Source organism: Mytilus californianus, unplaced genomic scaffold (genome assembly GCF_021869535.1).
Source record: "Mytilus californianus isolate M0D057914Y unplaced genomic scaffold, xbMytCali1.0.p SCAF_3, whole genome shotgun sequence".
In the NCBI taxonomy this organism is placed as follows: domain Eukaryota; kingdom Metazoa; phylum Mollusca; class Bivalvia; order Mytilida; family Mytilidae; genus Mytilus; species Mytilus californianus.
The window spans coordinates 98,597,272-98,610,756 of record NW_026262679.1 but is presented as its reverse complement, the minus strand read 5'-3'; the positions used below and the strand labels follow the sequence as shown (position 1 = coordinate 98,610,756).

General features: G+C 34.8%; 1 protein-coding gene across 1 annotated transcript in view; it reads right to left on the bottom strand.

Annotated features, from left to right (window-relative positions):
- The window catches only part of LOC127735513 (cartilage oligomeric matrix protein-like), a 45,862-nt gene that overhangs the window by 12,867 nt on the left and 19,510 nt on the right, over window positions 1–13,485 (bottom strand). The window contains exons 15-21 of the mRNA XM_052245694.1: window positions 11,833–11,951; window positions 10,154–10,206; window positions 9,655–9,740; window positions 8,894–8,989; window positions 7,587–7,765; window positions 7,108–7,156; window positions 869–1,140 (exon numbers count right to left, since the gene is read on the bottom strand). Coding sequence (XP_052101654.1) covers window positions 869–1,140; window positions 7,108–7,156; window positions 7,587–7,765; window positions 8,894–8,989; window positions 9,655–9,740; window positions 10,154–10,206; window positions 11,833–11,951 — 854 coding nt within the window. The remainder of the gene's footprint in view (window positions 1–868; window positions 1,141–7,107; window positions 7,157–7,586; window positions 7,766–8,893; window positions 8,990–9,654; window positions 9,741–10,153; window positions 10,207–11,832; window positions 11,952–13,485) is intronic.

Sequence of the window (13,485 nt, the reverse complement as noted above, 5' to 3'; positions counted from 1 at the left end):
TTTTTACATCTGAAACTACATGGATGAGCTTGATCAGGCTTTCGTAAAGTAATAAATTTATCTTTCCGATCAGGCGTTAATCTTTGTGAGAGACCATTCTTGATTTTGTCAATTTTTTCTCTGGAACTGAAAGAACAAATTTTTTAATGATTGGGAGACCATCAACAAAGAGTTCTCGTTTTATATAAACGGAGTCACGGGCACACGAGGTTTTAATTATGCCATTAGGGTTCCATGGACAGGGAAATCACATTTCATAGATTTTTTTTATCACATCGCATTTTTACCATATTCTCTGAAACTACCATGACAATCGCAACCACACTTACCTTATAATGGATAAAAGTATCACTTTTCGTTCTCTATTAAAGCAACAAACATGAATGACACTTGGTTCATTGATTGATTGATTGCAATTTACTTACCATCCAGTGTCTAATATTTCATGCATATTCAGGACGAGAACAAAATAATAATGAACACAATTGGTAGGTTCTGATAGGTAGTTCGACAGGGATGAAGGTCGGGAAATTTGGACTGCCACTGAAAAATGAGAGAATGTTTGATAGGAACAGAATTTTGCCTTGCAACAAGCCACCTACAGACCCCTCAGAGTTGTTGCAGGGGTTCTTTGATGTGCAAAGAGCGGATAGGTAGTTCGACCGGGATGAAGGTCGGGAAATTTGGACTGCCACTGAAAAATGAGAGAATGTTTGATAGGAACAGAATTTTGCCTTTCAACAAGCCACCTACAGACCCCTCAGAGTTGTTGCAGGGGTTCTTTGATGTGCAAAGAGCGTGATACCATTTCTGTTATTTTCTTGCAGCTTCATATCAGACTGGTTTATGTGATGTATTCGTAGTTTACCTGATTTTCCGTGTCACCAGTATGCCACAAAGCATTTCGGAGGTCTTCTCCAGGTCCCGTCAGAGATTTAACAACTTTTAACTGAATTCCCGGCTGTGCTACGGCTCTGAAAGGAGTAGCATGCCAGTAGGTTTGCTGGGACTTTTTCCACATGACAACGTAGAAACTAGAACTGTCCTGGTAACTGAAGATAAACCCTGCATAGTCATCGTCTACTCCAGAGTTTATGAAGAATGTGGCACTAAAATCTACCCCACCAAACGTGGCCTCACCTGAAGTTATAAAAACCAAACTCGAAACAAAAACTTGCTAAAATAAATTAAAATAATGTACTTATTCAACACTGGAGAGGTTATAGCTATTTCACCAATACAATCTCTTCGCGGCTTTAAATAGAAGAAACGGTATAAAATTTTATTTTAAGTATTTTCGTCTGAAGGAAAAGTTTTGAAATTAATTCAAAATTAATTGATTGTATACCAAATAAAACATAAAAATGATTTCATCATCAGAAGGAATTGATCAGTTAAAATCCAAGCAATAGGATTGATCTTAAATAACACAGAGTAAAAAAAAATACGCAAACTAAAAACATCACAAGCATGTAACAGCAATATTTGTTTTTCTTGTTTTTAACAAGTGACAACATGCCTCGTCCCAAAAAGCTTTATAATTATTACAGTTAAGACATGGAATAAACAAGGGAATACGGCCTACCATTGTTACATTTGCGTAAATACCAAGTGATCGAAAACAACAAAGATCTATTATTAGTACACATATTAAACATAATAGTTAAATATAAAATGCATTCACAAATGTTTATATAAAAAATGATGACATATATTAGAAATTATCATATATATAAATGAGAGAACTATCCATCGGCATCTATTTTGCTAGTAATGAATTGTTATAGCTACTGATGGCTTCAAGTAAGCAATATACAATAAAACATCGGTGTTACAGCACAACAAGTTGATTGTGAGCTCTCAACACCCTAACCTGGAACATTGGTGTTAAAACACACATGGTTTTGAGCGCTCCGCCCTCAACCTGGGAAATTGGTGTGACAACAGCACAAGTTTGTGAGGGCTCAACACCCTAACCTGGGAAATTTGCGTAACTGCACATCAAGTTTGTGATCGCTAAACCCTAACCTGGGACATTGATGTAGCAACAAGTTTGTGAGCGCTCAACCCCTAACCAGGGACATTGATGTAACAACAACACAACAAGTTTGTGAACTCTTAACCCCTAACCTGGAATATTATTGTAACATCACAGGTTTTTGAGCGCTCAACCCCCAACCTCGACATTTGTGTAACAACATCACAAGTTTGTGATCGCTCAACACCTTAACCTTATATATTCGTGTAACAGCACAACAGGTGTGTGAAGGCTCAACCCCTTATCTGAGAAATTGGTGCAACAACAAATTTGCTAGCGCTTAATCCACTAACCAGGGACATTGGTGTAACAACAAAACATGTGTGTGTGTGCTTAACCGCGTTACCTAGGATATTCGTGTAATAGCACAAGTGTGTGAGCGCTCAACCTTCTAACCTGAGATAATGGTGCAACAACAGAAGTTTGTGAACGCTCAACCCCCTAACCTGGGATATTTGTGATACAGCACATGTTCGTGAGCACCCAACCCTTAACCTGGGACATTGGTGTAACAGCACATGTATGTGTGCGCTTAATCCCCTAACCTGGTACATTGGTGTAGCAACAGCACAACATGTTTGTGAGCGCTCAATCCCCTAACCTGGGACATTGGTGTAAAAACAGAACATGTTTGTGAGCGCTCAACCCCCTAACGTAAGACATTGGTGTAACAACCAAGATTGTCACTAACAGATAGATTGTGTTGTGTACATGTACGTCTTGTCGAATTACATGTAAAAAAAATTGTTTTGTTTTTTAACCAACAGATATATGCCATGTAATGTTGCCAACAGATTCTTCGTGATTGCTTTTAACAGAGCAGTTGTTTATTATTTTTAGCAAAAAATCCACGTTATTTTCATATGCCAAGAGCGTGATTTACATGTAACTCTAACGTGTAAAATGTCAATTTGAAGAATTGTGATCTTATTCCAATGAATTTTTAAATTTTGTTTTGGAAATATTTGCAGATTTTTTTTATATACAAGTTGGCGCTTTTAGCTAACAGCTGATCTGCTCTAGCTGACACATGAAACCCAACGATTCGGTAAAATCTGTGTCTGGACAGTTTTTTGTCAAAAGATGATCATTGTTCATCAATTCTAATCAAATAGTACAATTTTGGAACTTCAGATCATAAAATGAACACTATCTAACTTCAGAAGTTTTTAATAAAAAAATCTATTATGAAAAAAAACCTCAAAAAGCAAATACAAACAGATCTAGAAAAAAAGAAAACTCCATGTATATACAACAACATTTCTTTTTCTGTTTTTTACTTCATGTCATTTCATGTCATTTCAAAAACTTCAACAGTTCCCCTTCTGTTTGAGCAAAGCATTAATGTACTAGTTTCATGGCAATAGTCAATTGCGGTGGGATACATCAATCCATCTCGATGAGTCAGAACTATCTCATGATACTTGCCGTCTGCCGACACAGCAATGACATTTTTCGAATTGTAACCCGTTACGAGAACAAATTCATCTCTTATCGCAGTTATTCCACAGGGATATTTCAAATTATCATTTTGAAACTTAAACACTTTACTCCCATTCAAGTCGATGCAATTTACAGTTTTGCGAATAAAGTCCGTATAGTAAAGGTTTCCAAACGCAGCTACGACGTACCGGACCCCACTGACGTCACATTTTAAGGTAGCGGCTATTGTACCGGTTCTGTCTAGAATGACAAATCCAACTTTCTCACACACAACAACAATTCTTCCATCCATTGAGGCAATTCCAGTACACGGATTGTTAACTTTTATCTGTTGTACTAAAGAGAATTTCTTCGTTTCCATGATGACTATTTCCTTCTTGTCGGGGATGGTCAATCCCACCTTGTCTAGTTCAAGGGTTGTCACATCCCAAGGACAAGAATAAAATGTGATTCTGTCCAAAATTGACCCTTTTGGACTGAACACTATTAAACATTTATTGTTATGATCCAATAAAATAATACGCCCATCCGACAAGATAGTTCCTCCGCGTATAAAATTGAAGTTGCTACCCTTTTCAACTGAGAAACAGACTTTCGATTTCAAAATAATATTGCTTGGCATGGTGGTAACAACAGCCTGGTTGGCAGCTTTCTTGTCTTTTTCTTTCTTGTCGAATTTAATATCAAGTGAAAGCGGCATTGGTTTAATGTTACTTCTGACTATTCCAAACTTTTCCACTTTCAAGGGCAAATCCATAAAATTTGTGACGACAAACTCTAAAGTCACGTGATTAAATTGACCTTCGAAGACTTTAAGAAGTTTCATTTCTTGTGCCTGTCTCTCCTTTAGTTCTCGGTTACCAAGAAAAACTTGATATTGTGATGCATAAGTTTGCATCATTTTGATATCCCTCTGCATATCCCCGAGAGACTGCTGTCGCTCCTGAAGGGTTTGGTTTTGGCGCTGAATCTCTTTCATATTTTTAGTATATACGTCTGCTAGTTCGTCGAGAGATTTCTGTTGCATGGCATCGAAATGTTTCACTAATTCATCTCTGAACCTTTTAATTTCCTTTTCTATGGCTGAGCGCTGTAGATCCAGCTCGCGCAGATTTCTAGCTCTTTGTGTTTGAAGTTTTTCTACCATTTGCGACCAAACTTTCATTTTTTCGTCAATCAACTTCATGTCGGTAAAACTTAGCGATTTTTGTGCAGCGTCATCTACGGTCAGCACGTCGTTACAGAATTTATGTGTTGACGTTACACATTGTGCACAAATGGGTACATCATGTTCAGTACAGAAAAATTCGTATTTCTTGAGCTTGTGAAACGAACAGTTCTCTTTTATCTTGAGAGTAAACGGCATTTCGTCAGTTTCGGAGATTTTTATGAGCTTGTGTGTCTTTGACATTCCGAGAGATTTATGGTGGTCGCTGCACGCTTCACACAGAGCCTCGTTACAATCCCGGCACCAATAATGAGCTTCATGGAAAGTGTCTTGGTTTTCACATGGTGTGCAAGTAAGTCCTTCGAAATCTTTTGTATGCTCTCGTTCTGACATGTCAATAGAAATACTAGTGCTCGCTGAAGTAAATGTTTTGTTTCTGCTTGAAGTACGTGAAATACGTGATGAACTGTTGTGACTCTGAATTGGAGTAAGTGGTTGTTTAACAGTGGACATGTTGCTTCTGCGTTGGGTGAATGAAACTTTTGACGACATTCCTTTTTGTACAGTTTTCGGTATTGAATCGGGTGTTTTGCGCGAAGTTACTGAAGAAGACCTAGCAGAAATTGGAGTTTTGGATGTTGGTTTTGTTTTCGAAGCAGCGGAACTTGGTTTGGATGTACTTCTTGGAGTTGGTGTCAATTTCTGTTCAGTTGCTGTTTGTGCTGATGAAATTTCTGTTTCTTTTGTAGAAAACGACGACATCTGCCGTGGTGACTGTGGAAGCTGGTCCTTAATGGATTGCTCGGCTTCCTGTTTTAACCTGATTATTTCATGTACAGCATCCGGTGTTTTGTCCAAGTTTTCGTTCATTGGAAGAGATTCAAAAGACATTTTGGTAGGTTCCTTTTCTTCCGGGGTTGGATCAGGAGACGGAAACTTCACTCTCTTATCTTCTGCTTCGGCCATTGTTTGTCTAAAATACAATTTCTACAGATCATTTACATGCATTTTAATAATTAATCAAAAGAATTCGCTGATAATTATGCATCATCAAAAGAATAATTTGTAGAAGCAGCCGGATTATTAAACTGATGCATGAAATTTTAAGAAAAAATGCAAAATTGCAAATGATTTTTGATTCTATGATTTTTTTCCCCAAAACAAATTTTCAACTTTGACCGAAAATTATTATGAACAATTTTTTAAAGGCATTACAAAAAAATCAATGTACATAATAAAATGATAAAAAAAAACATGAAAATGAAAATAACAAAAACTTACCTTTGAAATTCCTGACACCCGTTTTTAAATATTCGGGTAGCGGTTTGGTCGTTGATAATGACATAAATAGTCAACTCATGATTTCAATTGTTTAAAATAACACATCGGTTCATTGATTAATCAAACGTTTTCTTTTATTTCGTGTCATATGCATCGAATTTCATTTTAGAACAATGCATGTTTAATGTTTATGTATACTGTGTATGCCCGTAAAATGAAAAGTCATTGGGCGTAGTCTAATATTGAAATCAACATAAGATTTAATACAAAATCCTACAAAATGTAATTCAAAAATATAAACTGTTATATCAGAACCACATCATTGAAATAAATTGTATGAAATGTATGTAAGATGAAAAAAACAATCACTCTGATCAATTTTCCCAGCTAAGTACAATACAGTAGCAGAAAAAAAATCTGCGTTTCGCTCCTTTTGAACTTTTTACCTGCTCCTTCTGGGTATTATACGACACTCTCACGTCCTTTTGAAATTCATAAAACTTTTCCCGGTTGTGTATGGAGATATTTAAGGGAATGTATGCGTGGCATGTGCGGTTCCAGGTTTTCGAGAGAAAAAAAAAGAGGGGGCTGGCAAGCCAACGTTTGGAGTGATACATTACAGCAATCTCTGACTAACCAAATAATACTGCAGGACACTATATCTGACAACCTTTAAGATATTGATTTTTCGAAATTTTTTGTAACTAATCATCTTTTCAAAACCTGTATACATCTGTATAATGTTCAAGAAGCTTTAAACGAGACCAATTCGATGTATGTGAGGAAAAGTTATTTATTGAACTGCATACAACGTCAAAGAGCTGCTTCGTAAATATTCTTTACAGATGGAATTCGTGTGATTTTTTTAGAAATGTGGTAGAAATAGGATTGAAATTTTGTGATAACTTATGTGTTTTAGAGTATTGTATTGAGGTTAAAATAAATTTATTTTGAAAATTCATATTTCCGTTGAAAAAAGGTTTAAAAAATTGGGAAAAATTACAAAACAGTTGTAGCTTTTCGAAGTTCCGATAATGTGAAGCCAAAATAATTCTTCTGGCGTTTTGACTTGAGTCCTTTCATGCATCATGCAAAACATGCTACAGTTTGCATTTATATTGCTGCAAAACAAACAAACATATAATTTTAGAACATAAATGTCATATAAATTACTTACCAATAGCTACACCAGGGTCACTATTCATAACCTGGTAAATTTCAGCACCCTATAAATAATTAATTTTTTTTTTTTAATTTATTTTTGTCATCAGTGTATAGTCTAGAAAAGTGATTCAAAAGACTTGTGAAGGTACATTCAGATATTTATCTCAACAATTTCTCTCTACAAAATTAAATCGTTAAGGCATCGGCCATTTATCTTTTGTTTGGGCAAATAGGCATGCTTTTTTTTAAATAAATTGTTTAATTCCAAATAATTTGTTTCAGAATTGAAGGGAAAAGTTTCCATTGAAAATAAAGGGAAAAAAATAAATACAATTGAGTTTCAAAAATATGTCTTGTTCCTCCTGTATGTTATTGAAACAAATGGTTTGAAAAATGCTGGATCCGATCATAAAAAAATCCATGCCCCCATTAACGATGAACGGTCTTGGAGAAAGGTTTTAAATTACAAAAATATAAAAAAAATCTACATACGCCATGCAATATAACCCATTTAGCATCTATTTGTGAATCTCCAACTGGATCCAGTGTAACAGTACGGTACGACCGGAAATCAGTCGCAAAAACTCCGGCGTTGTGAGGACAAACATCTTCATCATCCGGGTAGCCATCTCCGTCACTATCAAACTGACAAGCATCTCCATACCCATCACCTGATGATAAATATTCAAATTTTCTTTTTGGAATTGCGAGCGTAAATTCAAAATTGAAACTTTTATTATGTTGACATAAAAAAGTACTAAGCACAACTTTTTTTTAATTTTTTATCACTGGTCGCTGTTAAATATTAAACAATTATTATGTTCATATAAAAATATGCTTAGGGTAGATTGATTTTGCGGATTTGCAAAAAATCAAATACTATCAAACAGTGACGGGAAAATGTTGTCTATTGTTGTATACATCATTAGGTTGCTGTTTCATTGACATAAGGATGGGGGGAAACCCGGTCAACTAGTATCTGTGTTAACCAAGGTAACTTGTATAACATCATTAGGTTGCTGTTTCATTGACATAAGGATGGGGGAAACCCGGTCAACTAATATCTGTGTTAACCAAGGTAACTTGTATAACATCATTAGGTTGCTGTTTCATTGACATAAGGATGGGGGGAAACCCGGTCAACTAGTATCTGTGTTAACCAAGGTAACTTGTATAACATCATTAGGTTGCTGTTTCATTGACATAAGGATGGGGGAAACCCGGTCAACTAATATCTGTGTTAACCAAGGTAACTTGTATAACATCATTAGGTTGCTGTTTCATTGACATAAGGATGGGGGAAACCCGGTCAACTAGTATCTGTGTTAACCAAGGTAAATTGTATAACATCATTAGGTTGCTGTTTCATTGACATAAGGATGGGGGAAACCCGGTCAACTTGAATTTGTGTTAACCAAGGTAACTTGTATAACATCATTAGGTTGCTGTTTCATTGACATAAGGATGGGGGAAACCCGGTCAACTAGTATCTGTGTTAACCAAGGGTAACTTGTATAACATCATGTTTCAGCAATTTTGGATCAACTCTCATCCGGAAGGCACAATAACATTTTAAGAGCACGCAAATCAATTTGATGATTTTAAAAAGGATATATGACTAAGAAACCACTGGTTCTTATAAGTAACAAACAGAAAATGTTGTGTCAAACGTTAATTAAGTTTATACAAAAAAGAAGAAAAACGAATCATACTTTCAAAAATAAACAAAATTGGAGTTTCCAAGCTGAGTTAAAAAATAGTTTTGATGATGCATGTTTATTTTCACAAATCAATCTTACCATTAGTGTCGGTCTGGTTGATATTGAACACTAATGGACAGTTATCGATGTCATCGAGAATGGTATCGCCGTCGTCATCATCGTCGCAAGCATCGCCTAAAATACAAATATAATAACTAGTATCACATGTGGAGGTTTTTAATACATCACTTAAACGAAATTTAACAATATAACTAATTCGGTATTATTAATACCCGATTCACACGCATGCTAGATTCAAATCGAATATGAAACCCGATCGATGTATATATCTGGATTTTTCATCTAGTTTGTATCAGATTTCAGATTTTGTTGTGTCGTGTGAACGGGTATAATACTTTAAGGGGGTACTTCCTTGATTCAATTTCCTAAGATATTATATCAAACATTAGTGCCGTTTTTGTCTTGATATAGCCAAGACGAAGAACAACAATAAAAGGTTGTTACTATCAAATATAATTGTTTTTTTCGAGCATTTCATGGCATTGTAAATTCATGCACATCCACACAACTCCTTTCTATCTAAAATATCCTGTAAATCAGGTTTCCACCTCCAGAACCTCATGTAGAAATGTACGTAGAAAATAAAGATTCAGTTTTTTAAGCCAAATTGGTGGTTTTACCATTTGTACTTACAGACAGAAGTGAAAAGTAAGATTGCAGGTCCATTCTTAAGCGCCAAAATGCCTTAACTTCAATGGATACAAGCTGGGGGAAAAATTAATAAGATATTGGTGACATTGACACTTTGGATTACACTTCGATAAGTCATATTTACACACCTACTCCATCTTTATCGGTATCAATTTGGTCTGAGTTGGCTTGATTCAGACAATTATCACGGTCATCCTGTATACCATCGATGTCACTGAAATTGAATAAAAGAGAAAAAAGTAATCATTATCTGACATTAAACAGGGGCGTATTGAGGAGCCAGGGGACAATTTTTTGTCCCCTTCTACTTTTTGGGGGCAAATTATTGGAAATAAAAAATGAAAATAAAAGAGGACTGACTCACTAACTCTAAGACTATTGTAAAGTTTTCATAAGTTTGCCTCCACACACTTTTCAGTCTACCCGTAAGCCGCTCTTCACTGTTAGATGCACTTATTACATGACTGGCCAATTCTCGTATGATTTTAATCTTAAAAAAGACTAGTGGCAAATAGTTCACACAAACTCAGAGCGAAGGAATATCATAGAGTCCTCAAACATGTTTAAACTTTGTACACATTTTACTTATATATTATTAGATCTTACAAGCCTTCATATTTAACTTACAGATCAATGTTCGAATCACACTCATTTCCGATACCGTCGTTATCGTCATCTAACTGAAAATATAAACATTAGAAAACTAAAAAAGTTAACACCTATAACTTACATCATTTTTGTAAATTAAATATATTGATATTATAATTCACACAAAAATATATTTGAATGTATATGCTAATTTAGTTTTGCAGGCGGATGTGAATGTTGAACACACAAGTCTTATATTCTTCCAGAAAAGTTCCTATCTTTGGTGAGGAGTTAGTCCTTCATTTTCACGTTCGTTACAGAGTCCTATAGATCGTAAATGATAGGTACAAGATTTTTCTTTTTAGTAATACTGGATCACTGTCGTTACCGAAAAAGGTTTCTCCAGGAACGCATGTGTAAAGGTCGGTATAAAGTGTTTATATTACTACTGCTAGGGCATTGCCGTTACCAAAAAAGGTTACTCAAGGAACGCATGTCTAAAGGACGGTATAAAGAGTTTATATTACTACTGCTAGGGCATTGTCGTTACTGAAAAAGGTTACTCAAAGAACGCATGTCTAAAGTTCAGTATAAAGTGTTTATATTATTACTGCTAGGGCATTGTGGTGACCGAATAAGTTTACTACAGGAACGCATGTCTCATTGGCGGTATAAGGTGTTGTTGTATAACCACTAGGTCAATGCCGTAACCGGTAGGTTGTCACGCGTTATCTCATTCACTACCCATTAACCCCATTAACCAGCATATTTTTACGAGATTTGCCTCTTCATTCAATCTGGTGAATGCAAACGTATCACAACCTACTCTCATATATGTGAGCCGCCATGACATTTGGAACCAGACTTACGGAGGTATAACGACATTGTGAGAAAACAGCGTTAACTATTAACGTTACGTCACATTATGTATTGGGACATACAAGTTTATTTCTGTATTGAATTTATAGCAAGATGTTAAAGAATCAAATTTGAAAGGTCAATTTAAATTTTTCGCTAAACATGAGAATTAATCATTTGTTATTATGCAATATTAAGTTTGTAACTATTTGCGTATTTTATTTCATCTCTGTCTATAAAACATGGAGAGTAAGTAAAGAGATTTTTTTCTTCCGTATTTTTTTATCATTGAATATAAGGAGATGTGGTATGATTGCCAATGAGACAACTATCCAGCAGCAAAGTACATTATGCAAAACATTTTCTTATTGCCATTCATTCAATAACAAAAAATAATACCATATAGATTATGTTCAACGAATTAATATTACACCATTCATTTAGCTCCAATTATTACAAGTTCTACGACGGAAAAACGCAAGATGGCAAAATCTTATAGATATAGCGAAAGTACATCGCTGGAAATGGAGGATTGAGGGAATACATCTGTTGTGTGCTACAGTTATGAAGTCGGTGAATTCATGATAGGTAAATTATTAAGGACGCAGATGATGTATGGTTTATCTGCTTGACAAGATATCTATTACGATTTCGAGAAAGAAACTTGTACAAAATCTGGGTCGGCAATATCCATGTTTTCCATATGGACATCCAACGGCCCCTGCAAGTTCCAAAAAGGCCGTCAGAGTGATCTTACACTTACCAACTATGTAAAGTCTTAGACTGTATGTCTTTGGGTTATTTGTGTCGTTGGGTTGCTGTATCAATGTCGTATACCCTACATTCCCTTTTAATCATACCTGTTGGTAATTTGGTATATCTAGACAATTGTCACAAGCATCCCCAACGCCATCACTATCGGTGTCATTCTGGTCAGGATTGTACACTTTCTCACAATTATCACCTTCGTTTATTATACCTATGAAAAGAGTTCATTACAATCGTGACAATTCAATTCATCGGTTGCGAATAATATGCTTGCAATAGTATGGTTACTTTATTATCTAACAATTAGCATGTCTTATATAATTTCAAGAATAAACTTTAAAATATGCAAAAGTAAATGATAATTTCATCTAGAATTGTACATGTTCGCTTTTCCGCCCGTTTTCTGTCGATTTTTTTCTCTCATGTCTTCAGTCGATTTTGTTTTGAACATTAACTGCTCTTTTCACAACAGTGAAGAAAGACTAAGGGTAATGCCAAACTAGTTATCCGCTTAATAGAATTCACCAGCGGTGAAATTAAATTTGACATCTTAAACATGGACCAGACACCATTAAAACTTTTAACAAGTAAAAAAAAATGAAGATAAAAATCATGACATAAACGTTTTTATTTTAACTATCTGAAGACATATGAGGGTGTGGATGGGGGTTTACAGAATAGAAAATAAGAGGCAAAAAATATAAAGAATAGAGAAAAATAGCCTATAAAATTAAAGAATATAGAAATGAAGGACCTCCCATCCAGCCCTTCACACATTGCCATCGGATTTTTTTTTCTTTTAAATCTACCACAATTAAGAACACATTTAGTAATGGCAATGATACAAGTACGTGAGGAATGATAACTGAACATTAAATTATAAGCTAGTTAAATTATTTGCAGCTAAAATAAGAACAATATTTGAAAAATGATCTCCTACACGTCAAAGCTGATCTAATCATTTGTAACAATTGTTACATGTAATGAAGATTTATTAGAAAGCAAGGATACAAACAATATCATGCTTTTTGGCATCATTTCCGTTCTTGACCTTGGCCTTTGTTGTATTTATATATCGATGTCAATGTCTTATGAAATTTTTCAATGATTCAAAATAACAGACCAAAAAAACAAGCAAGAATGTTGTGATTTTTCTACTCTTATATAAGATTATTATTCAATCTATTTCACAAAAATACAAAATATTGCTGGTTTGAAAAACGGACGGTACTACAATGACTACTCATTTCCGGTTTCACGACCTTGGCCTCTGAATGTATTTATAGTATCTATGTCAAGTCTACAGGAATCTTTCTACGATTTAAAATAACATTTAAGACCAATAAACAAACAGGAATACAGTGATGTTTTATTAGCATCTTTTCTTATGTAAGATTATTATCCAATCTATTACATAGTATCAAAGACAAGTCCAACCTAAATACAAAATATTACGAACATTTATACCGTAATGAAACAAAGTTTTTATATAAAAATAGTCACAGTACCCAAATTATACCGATTACCCAAATTGCACCCTTTTTGCAAAAAAAGCAGCGGAAATCTTTTCCTAGAGACTAAATAATTTGTATTTTCTTCAACATAGCTAAATATATTCAAATGTGCACAAAACGGTCAAATTATATATCAAATGATGAAATATCCCGAGAAAAAAGTAATAGTTACGAAAACGTCCACGAAAAGGTAACTTTAAAAAATGGGCAATTTACATAATATGTCCGAGG